The sequence below is a fragment of the Pongo abelii genome, chromosome 6, assembly GCF_028885655.2.
Source record: "Pongo abelii isolate AG06213 chromosome 6, NHGRI_mPonAbe1-v2.0_pri, whole genome shotgun sequence".
Taxonomy (NCBI): domain Eukaryota; kingdom Metazoa; phylum Chordata; class Mammalia; order Primates; family Hominidae; genus Pongo; species Pongo abelii.
Window position 1 is genome coordinate 85841589 of NC_071991.2, and position 9911 is coordinate 85851499.

Below are 9911 nucleotides of genomic sequence, written 5' to 3' on the forward strand. Positions count from 1 at the left end.
TACAGGCGTGAGCCACCACGCCTGGCCCAAAGATATTTTTCTGTATATTTTTCTTTAATTAGTTCCTCTCTTCCATTTCTCTCTTCCTGAAACTCCTATTACATTAATGTTGGCATGAACTCTTGTCTCTTTTTTCTATAGGCTATCTCTTGTTCTTTTGTACTGCATTCTGTAAGAATTCCATGGCTCAATTATTGAGCTTGCTAATTCACTCTTTAGCTATGTCTGTGTTGATTATATTTTTAATTTCCAAGATTCATAATCTTTTCCAGAACAGTCTGTTCTTGTTTCATGGATATCTCCATGAGAATACTAATTATAGTGTTGAGAGAGACATCCATCCTAGACCCTGAGCATCTCTGGATTTCCTTGCTGAATGTGCCGAACTTCTTGGCCTAATTATCCTCTGACCCTGCACTTATTCTGTATCTGGTAACATAGTCAATTAAATAGGTCAAGGCAAACACAGTGTGACTATAGTCACAATTACTCTCCAGGGACTAGATTTTTTACTGCTTGCCATAAAAGTTCATAAGCTCTTAGTCCTGGGTTCCTTAGCTCCAGTGCAACTGGCTGCATTCATAAGCACAATCTGGATACATTGCATTGCTCCATGGGACTTGGGGGAAGGAGATTTGGTGCTGCCATACTGGCGTTCCTGCTGTTGGCTGTGCTATGAGTAATAAACTGTCTGGCACTGATCCGTTGAGTCTCACTGTCTACTTTTAGCATCTTTGGAGTTGTGGCAAGCCAATCTACTTGCCAGCTTAGTCATTTCCTTTGGAATCTTGTTAGTCCTTGCCATTTTCTATAAGAGAAATTTCTAATTTCAAGGTGTTTTTTCCCGTCTATTAAATGTGTTTTAATAAATTGGTTCTTTTCTTTATTGGGTTTCATGATTCTTGATTGTGTTAACACAATCAAGTTAAGATTTAGGTGTATGTATATAGGCTATTTCCACCTCTGTGGTGTGGGTGAGGACTGGGACATGCTGCCAGGTTCAGTGTGTTGGTAGTATATCTTTTCCTGCCTTTCCAGGCCAATAATTCACATTCATTGTTAACCTGGGGCAGTTGCCTCTGCTGCCTGCTTCTTGAGACAATTTGAGAAGCTGGAGAGGCAACCAGCTATAGTGCTCTAAGATCAGCACCCAGGAAGCTGCTCCACAACTCCCTCGTGCTCTTTGTATTCAGTGCTGCTGAGCTTGGAGCAACCCCAGAAACCAGTCTTACATTAGTCTTCTCTTATGTGTGTTTTAGGCTGTGGCTTTCTCCATTGGTCTGATCTCAATTGCTTTCTGTTTCTCAGGAATTCTTAACATTGTCTGGCTGTCATCTTGTTTTCCAGCACTGTCATCATATAGATCTCTATATCTATAACTAGTCATGTGCTGCACAACAATATCTTGGTCAACAGACTGCATATAGGACAGTGATCCCTTCAGATTATAATACTGTATATTTTTACTATTCCGTTTCTATGTTTAGGTAAGTTTAGATACACAAATACTTACCATTGTGTTACAATTGCCTGCAGTATTTAGCATAGTAACATGCTGTATAGGTTTGTAGCCTAGGAGCAATAGGCTAATCTAGCCTAGGTGTATAGCCTAGGCTATACTATCTAGGTTTGTGTAAGTACACTCTATGACATTCACACAATGATGAAATTGCCTAACTATGCATTTCTCAGGATACACCTCTGTCACTAAGCAACACATGACTGCATAATGTTTATTGAAAACTTACCATGTACTAGAAAATGTTCTGAGTGCATAACATAGATTAACTCATTTGATCCTCACAACAACCATTTACAGAAGATACTATTTTATTCTTATCTTACTGATAAGGAAATTGTGACACAGAAAGCATGGGCCTAGTAAGCAACAGAGCTGGGAGGTGAGTCCAGGCAGTGTGAGCTGTTGCCTGTGATAACTGTGTTCTTCTGCCTCTCTGGTGAAACAAGTACTGTCAGAGAGGCGCAGCTAAGTATAGGAGCAACTATTCACTCAGATTGGGTGGACTAAAGGAAGGCACCATAGAAGAGGTGGAATCTGATCTAGGCCTCTCAATATCAGAATTCAGTTTTACATCACAATTCAGTATAATGTCAAATCTCCTATTTCTGCAAGTGGCAGAAAACCATAACTTGCAATATAAGTTCAGTCAATTCATCCTCCTTTGAATAAACATTTAGCTAAATGTAGGGTTTGCTCCTTCCCCCTTTACCTTGGGGACGCTATACTTTTCTGGGAGCAAAGGCTATGTGTTGCCCTGGCACTAGGGTGTGACTGGACTGAGTCCCCTCCTCCTTCCTTGCTAGCCTTACTGTGTGAATCTCACCTGTCCCCTTCTTAGGGAATGTCATGTCTAGCATCTGGGGTCCTGCTGTGGTTTCTAGACATGAGGTCCAGTATTGTCTGGGAAAGACCTTTCCCTCTTCAATTCTGCCAGCTCTCACAAGAGCTGCCTTGCCTATACCCCACCCACTATATTGGGAATTTTAGGGCTCTCTACTCTTTTCCCTACAAAATTCTTATGTCCAACGGATTCTGACATGCAGTCCTTGAGTCCATTTGCTAAGATACTTCTTCCTGCTACTATTACCTACTGTTTGGGAGCCATGTTAGCCTCATGTTATCTATGAGACCAGTGGATTCAGAGTAAACTCTAGAAAGTGAGTCACAAGTTCCTAATATTTTCAGATTCCCCTTCAACCCATCTGAGATTTTTATTATCTCACCCTTCCTTTACCTCAGCCAGAAGAGGTATACCAGGTTTCTCTCCTGGTTCCCCATCAGCATTTAAACCTTAGTGTCAATGCTCTAATCCTCCTAATACCTGCCTGCTGGTCAAAATCTTAAAGTGCCTTTTGTCTTAAAGATGGCTATATGAAGTTAGGATCCAACCAGGAAAACAGAAATCACTCTGTGTATACATAACACCGGGAACTTAGTACCAAGATTGGGTATGCAGGTGATGAAAGAGGCTGAGAAGTTTACCAGGGGAAAGAAAGCGAAGTCCCACTTGCTCCCAGATAACAGCACCCCCTAGGCTAGAGGACAGAGGAATGCGGCAGCTACCAGAGTATGTGACAAATATTCTTGGTGTGTTCACCATTAGCAGAAATAAACAAATGAAGAGAGAAAACTCAGAAGCCTTGCCTTATATTCAAATTATTTGGCCTTCAATTTATTTCCTTGGAGCTATCTGCCTTCTAATTTCATTCTAATATCTTGCTATCGACTTCAAGGCTTGTTTCACTGAATATTTCTCGTTTGATTGTTCTCTAGCTCAAAGCACTTGTGGGAAATTTTCATGTTTCTTGAGTTGTGTTCTCTTCTAGGGTAGATTATTTGGGGGGGGTGTGTGTGTATGTGTGTGTTTGCATGCTATCATATACTCCTTTATTTCTTTATTTTGCTGTGCAGGGTTTACATAGTTGCTCTATTGTTTTCATTGTACTAATGCTTGCACAGCTCTGTTCAGACCTTCCATTTGTTCTGATATAGTGTAGGTGAGATCCTAACCACCTTACCACGATCCTTGAGATTTTTTTCAAGAAGCTACAGTTTTATGGCATTTTATGTTCTATTCACTCCATTGTTTTCAGCATTAGACAAGGGGGAGAACTCAAATGAGGCTGTGCCAGGCTTTGTTAGAATATCTGACTCTGCTCTCTCTTCTGAGGTTTGTCATTTTCCAATGCCAAGGTTTGCCAGAGCTTATCAGAGGTGTTTCCCATTTCCATGAAGGGGTATCTTTGGACTCTAGATCTGCCCTCAAATCCAGCTTGTAACTCAGGAACCTAAATTTCCATCAGAGAGTCAGGCCCTCTCTCTTCAGGTCCTCATTCCACTTATTTCTCTTCAGTAGCCATTTCCTCTTCTCATCTTCAGAATAAGATAAAGAATGGATACCCACTCAACTTGTTTCTCTCCAGATTTTGGAGAATTAATAAAAATTCTTGGATTATAGTAACTCATTGGTTACCTCTAAGGGAGGGTGGTAACATTTGGAGTCTTGCCATGCTGTGCTATTCTGTTCTGATCCAGAATCTTCCAGTTCTTTCCTTAGTTGCCACTTATTTTTTGCACTATGCCCCTTTGTTGTCTAGTTACTTTTAGTGAAGAAAATTCTCTAGGTTTCAGTACATTTTTTAATCCATTCATTAGATTCTAGAAGTTTAACCCAAAGTTGCATCAAGTGCTTACTATAATTTCCTGAGATATTGATTACTAAGCTCTCAAATATAAATGAACATCAGAGTTAGAAGCCCTGGGGATCAAAACAACCTGCTTAGGGGGAGGTCTCACTTGATGTGTGATCCTTCACAAAGTCCTGTCTGTTGCCTGTCACTCAGGGCACAAACCGGGACATAGATGAGGATCTCGTGAAGGCTTAGAAGCCCCTTCTCAGTTTTGGAAGTGAAAAGTATCATGATGTCTAAGAAACCATATCCTTGTTAGATGGGAGGATTAAATGCAAGCACTAAGGGGAACTGGCCCGAGACTAAGATGCGAGCGTTCAGGAGAGGCCCTTGGCAGGCAAGCTGTTTCCTTAGAAACACGGACTCCAGTTGACCAGCCCTAGAAGTGAGCTAGCTAGCAACAGAAACTTCCATCTTTGGAGATTATCTTAGATGTGATTTTTGATTTATTTTATTTGTTTGCTTTCTTTTTTTTTTTTTTTTTGTTCTTCATCAGCATTTTGATAAAGTCTTAAGATGTGAAAAATTTCCAGTATGAGTCCAGTTTGTTAGGGAACAAAAGGAAGAATTTGTTTCTATATTTGGGCCTATGCTTTTAGGTGCTGTTTGTTGGGAGAAGGGGCCAGGATGGCACTGAAACACTGTTTCTCTTAGAGTACGTATAGGGGTGACCAAGAGGTTAAAAAAGAGAAATCTGTGGGGAAGATGAAACCAAAGAAAACAAGCTAGGTCTTTTAATTCAGCGTCCCCCCAGCCCTACCCCCTCAAAGGAGATTCTTATTTCAGTGCAATGCTGAGAACTGTGGGTTTGGTTTTAGTAAGGAAGACTGATTTGCTTACAGATACTAACATTCTTTTCTACTCTGGAAACCAGACAGCAGTAATTATTCTGTCTCATAGTCTTTGTAAAAATGGTAATCTTGGCTTTACAGGGCACTTTCCAAGTAATTCAAATTCTGTCTCTTATTTTGTCTATACGGTTCCAATTTAGGATACTAAAAACCTTATTTCCAGGTTCATGAATTTAACTCAGCATGACTTTTAACATTTCAAAATTTTTTCAGTTGGGAAGGAAACCAAGAGATGCCTCCAAACTGAAGTATTTTTTTTTTTATGAAAAAGAACAAATAAAGCATTTTATTAACTAAGACCTTTAAAAACTTAAGAAAGAGGAACTATGACCATTGAGTGGGTCTGATTAGAACAAAACCCAATGGCTTATTCACAACAAAAAGCTTATATGCCATAGGTCATGCAAAAAGTGATGGGGGAGAAACCATGATTTTCCTCAGATTTAAAAATTTGAATCTACCTTTCATATTTCAGATAAACCAAATTAATCTGAGTCCAATTTAACTGAGTTTCACCAAAACCATCTAGAACCTTTAAAATGTCTTCTCACCAACACCAAATGACAACTTTGAGATGAAAATTCCAGCGCACCAGGATGGCACAATTAAAAGGAAAAACAACGCTGGAGCATGTGGGGCACCCGCCTCAGGACTCCAGATTACTCACCCTCTTCATTCCCATCTCTTGGTTTCTGATTGTTCCTGGGGCTGTGGATAAAACCAATCTCTGAGAAGCTGATAAGCAATTGGATGAGAAAGAGGGAGAGGAAAACTGGCAGGAGGATCTGGCCCCACGCCCGCAGCCAGCACATCTCTCTTCAGACCTGGTGACCCCAGCCACTGGGAACCTGGCGGGCACCAGCCACAGTGTTGGACACTGAGACCTGCTCAGAGACTGTGACCTACCACAGCCCCGGGTCCTGAGGCTGCCGCTTGCAAGCCCTGGATGCCAGCATAATCAGCAGAACCTTAGAATCCCTAATGTTCTAGCCAGAATGTGGAATGTTCATAGTGCAATCCTCATTGGCACTGGGTCCAGCTTCCTGGGCCCTGAATACCATGTACAGTTGGTCCACTGGACTTGACTGAGGTCTATTTCCCCCAAACCAACATTTTTCCCTACTACATTGTTGTTTTTTGGAGAAAGACCTGGATTCAAATTCTCACTACTTGAATATGCGTACGGCAGTTTCACTCTTCCATGCTGCCTTTTCTCTGATGTAAATGAACCTACCACCCACTGCACTCCATGGGAGTGGTTGTGCGATCAACGAGTGGTGAGGCCGTGAAACTCACAGCTCTGTAAACTCTTGGTCTTGTCCTTGACTAGCCTGGTGATCCTCTTGACGTGCTCTAATGCAGTTTCCTAAAGGTAGGTATGTTTTGGGTAGTACATAAATGTCTTTTATTTTCATAGTTATGAATCTATTTTAATGCGTATTGGAAAAATATAACCAGTAGTTACAATGATGTAACAGCAACAATATATGCTTTTAAAATAAATCTGTGCAAACAAGGACAATTTTCAGAAATATAAATAGTACACAACTTAAAGGATATGGCAAAAATTGGGGAGGTGGTTCCAGAATGACTGAAATTTGAGCAATCTTGCCCCAGTGTGTGTGGTTGGGGAGGGGTAGAGGTGGGTGATGAAAACTTGTCTTTGACCAGGAATTATCTTGTTTTGTTTTTCAAAAATGATCAGGTGGGAAGATCGCTTGAGCCAAGAAGTTCAAGGCTGCAGTGAGCTATGATCGCATCAGTGCACTCCAGTCTGGGCAACAGAGCAAGATCTTTTTTCTAAAAAAATTATTTAAAAAGTTAAAAAAATAAATGATGGAGTTGTCCCATAGTATTCCTGGCATATTGATCGAGACTGCATCCTGAGGACTATGGGTTTAGTATGGACAATAAAGATGGAGGAGGAGAAGATGTGCAGAGTTCCAGGCTACTTTTCTTTACCCATTTGTAATGCAGAGGATAGACAGGGGGTTATTAGCTATAATATAAAAAGTGCTTTTATAAATTGACAAAAAAAGGACAAAAGATAAACAATAGGAAAATGGACAAGAGATGTGGAGAATCCATTGACAGAAAAGCAAATCCAAGTAGCCAATGAATATATGAAAAAAATAGTTTAGAAACACTAGTACTAGGAACTAGGAAATTATAAATTAAAACTAATAATGTAAACATCAGGTAGGCAAGCATTTAAAAAGAAAACTAAGATATCATTGGTGAAGTTGTGGGGGAAAAGGTACTATTATACTTTTTGGAGGAACTGTAAATTGTTACAGTGTCTTTAGAAAGCAAACTTGTAGCAGCCATTAAAATGAAAAATACATATATTCTATGTGCATATTGTTTCTTGGAGACCTGCCCCTCACTGCCTCTCAGTTCTCATGGAATGGGTGGAGTTCCAACTCCTACTTTGGAAGTAGGACATGAAAACTACACCTGAGCAAAGCAGGTCATAAAACTTCCCTGGCCACCATGCCTGGCTCAGGAGTGGGCACATGACCTAGGTTGGTCTAATCCAAGTCAATCTCAGAGCTTTTGCTAGGAATGCTAGGATAAAGATGCTTGTCTTCCTCTGGATTCGAACTTGGAAAGACTTAGTCTCTGTAGCTGCTAAAAGCCATCATAAGTCTATATGGGAGACGGGCACGTTGGCTCACGCCTATAATCCTAGTACTTTGGGAAGCTGAGGCAGGCAGATTGCTTGACTCCAGGAGTTCAAGACCAGCCTGGGCAACACTGTGAAACCCTGTCTCTACAAAAAAAAAAAAAATACAAAAAATTAGCCAGCATGGTGGTGTGCACCAGCTACTCAGGAGGCTGAGGTGCAAGGATCACTTGAGCCCAGGAGGCAGAAGTTGCAGTGAATGGAGATTGCACCACTACACTCCAGCCTGGGTGACAAAACAAGACCCTGTCTCAAAAGAATAATAATAATAATAAAGGAAAAAAAGACTATGTTGAATACGGCCATTAAAATGCCCATATCAAATTAAAATTGACTGATGGACTCAGCTGCTGTCCCTCAGATGTATCCACCATATTCATCCCAAGGCCATGCTTCCTACAAGCTACTCTCAGCCAAGATTAAATATGGAAGGGGTACTAATATGGGATACTTTTAGTGGAAGATTTTGGCTTGAAAATTCCCCATCAAGGTGGTTGAAACTTTCTTAGAATTGTGCTGCACTCTGAAACTCTACCAACCAAATTCTCCTTCCTCCTTTCCTCTCTCTTCACTGATGTCAGACCTGCATTGCTGTTTGAAGGTTCTCACCTGCACTAGCTCCTTCCCCTTTATTTTTTCTTTTCTTTTCTTTCTTTCTTTTCTTTTTTTTTTTTTTTTTTTTTGAGACAGAGTTTTGCTCTCTCTTGTTGCCCAGGCTGGAGTGCAATGGCGCAATCTCAGCTCACCACAACCTCCACCTCCTGGGTTCAAGCGATTCTCCTCTCTCAGCCTCCTGAGTAGCTGGGATTACAGGCATGTGCCACTATGCCTGGCTAATTCTGTATTTTTTTTAGTAGAGACGGGGTTTCTCCATGTTGGTCAGGCTGGTCTCAAACTCCTGATCTCAGGTGATCCACCCACCTCGGCCTCCCAAAGTGCTGGGATTACAGGTGTGAGCTACTATGCCCGGCCTCCGCTTTATTTTTTCTGTTTCCCCAGTAAAACTCTTGGACTTCTAATCCCATCTTAGCAGATCTTGAAGGACCTGAGCTAATACAAATGCTACTGAGTGTTCTGACAGAACCAGTGGTAAGATAAAATTTTGAGATTTGTTTACTTACTATCCGATGGACAAAGAAGATACCATATTGAGCAGTATGTGGAGTATGGATAGCTCCTAGAAAGAGACAGCAGCTGCATTTTTAAAGACTTCATGGTGATGAAATGTTTTCTACCTAGGAAAACAAACTGGTAACTGGGAATCCCCTGGTTGGTGTAACAATTGAAGCATTTGAAAGATATAGGGGGATAGTGCCTGCAAGGACAACAGAGTTGGCTGGTTACAGAGTAGTACTGATGCCTTGCAGAGGGACAATGAGAAACCATGTGCCTTTGATTGGCAGGTAAAGGTTAAGTATGAAAGCTAGAAGGTATCTTTGGTAGCTCTTATCTCCAGTAGTGGAAGAATGGAGAAAGCTACCAGCAGAATGAGGATATGATACTTACAGAGCTCCAGAGACATTTTGATGATACCTGCCAGGCAGGTCTGTATGCTAAAGGTAAGATCTTGGGTTGGGAAAATTTGGAATCCTGAAACAGCTTCTGTGGTGAAACATTATTACTCTATTACTTTGAGAACCCCACTATCCCCATGGATGTGAATGAGTTCAGCTCTATGACTGCCTCTACTGTCCGTTTTGGCTTGCAGAGGGGAGCTGCTGAATTTTTTAGTGATGTTGGTGCCCTTCTTACCAGCACATTCCTGATGGTCTTGGTGAATGGATGGATACTCCTAACGCTGACTCTGCAGATCCTCCAGGAATCTAAGAACTTGCAGAGGGGGCTGACCTTTCTGCTGGAAAATGCAATAAGGGTATCTTAATAGTTGTCCTCTCAGGAGAACCCCTACCTCTTGTCTTGGCTGCTAGGCCAACAACAAGGGTTAAATCCAGTTGGGGACATGCTGGGCCTGATAAGAAAGGAAATAAATTATATTCCAAGATACAACTAGCCAATTAGGGCCACCAATACTGAATTTTGAGAGTGTTAGCACAAGGGGCTAGAATAAGAAACTGAACAAGCAAGGTTTTTTTTGACTTGGAAGTACTTTTGTAGGACATGAAATTTAATGGCCTGGTAAGACCCAGGGGACAGTGCAAACT

The 9911-nt window shown here is 41.2% G+C and overlaps 1 protein-coding gene and 1 long non-coding RNA gene across 9 annotated transcripts in view; one reads left to right on the forward strand and one right to left on the reverse strand.

Annotated features, from left to right (window-relative positions):
- PTTG1IP2 (PTTG1IP family member 2) overlaps nucleotides 1-6022 on the reverse strand; it is an 88477-nt gene extending 82455 nt beyond the window's left edge. For 7 of the 8 annotated variants that reach the window (XM_054559526.2, XM_054559530.2, XM_054559525.1 and 4 more), the window contains exon 1: nucleotides 5731-5949. In XM_054559526.2, coding sequence (XP_054415501.1) covers nucleotides 5731-5875 — 145 coding nt within the window. In that variant the 5' untranslated portion in view covers nucleotides 5876-5949. Of the gene's footprint in view, nucleotides 1-5730 lie in introns of all 8 variants that reach the window. The other variant, XM_054559529.1, reaches the window with a different exon arrangement.
- On the forward strand, nucleotides 1778-7416 carry LOC103891171 (uncharacterized). The gene is made up of 3 exons (XR_010140884.1): nucleotides 1778-1901; nucleotides 5539-6435; nucleotides 6769-7416. It is a non-coding gene; the product is annotated as an uncharacterized LOC103891171 (long non-coding RNA).
- Nucleotides 7417-9911: the final 2495 nt, after the last annotated feature.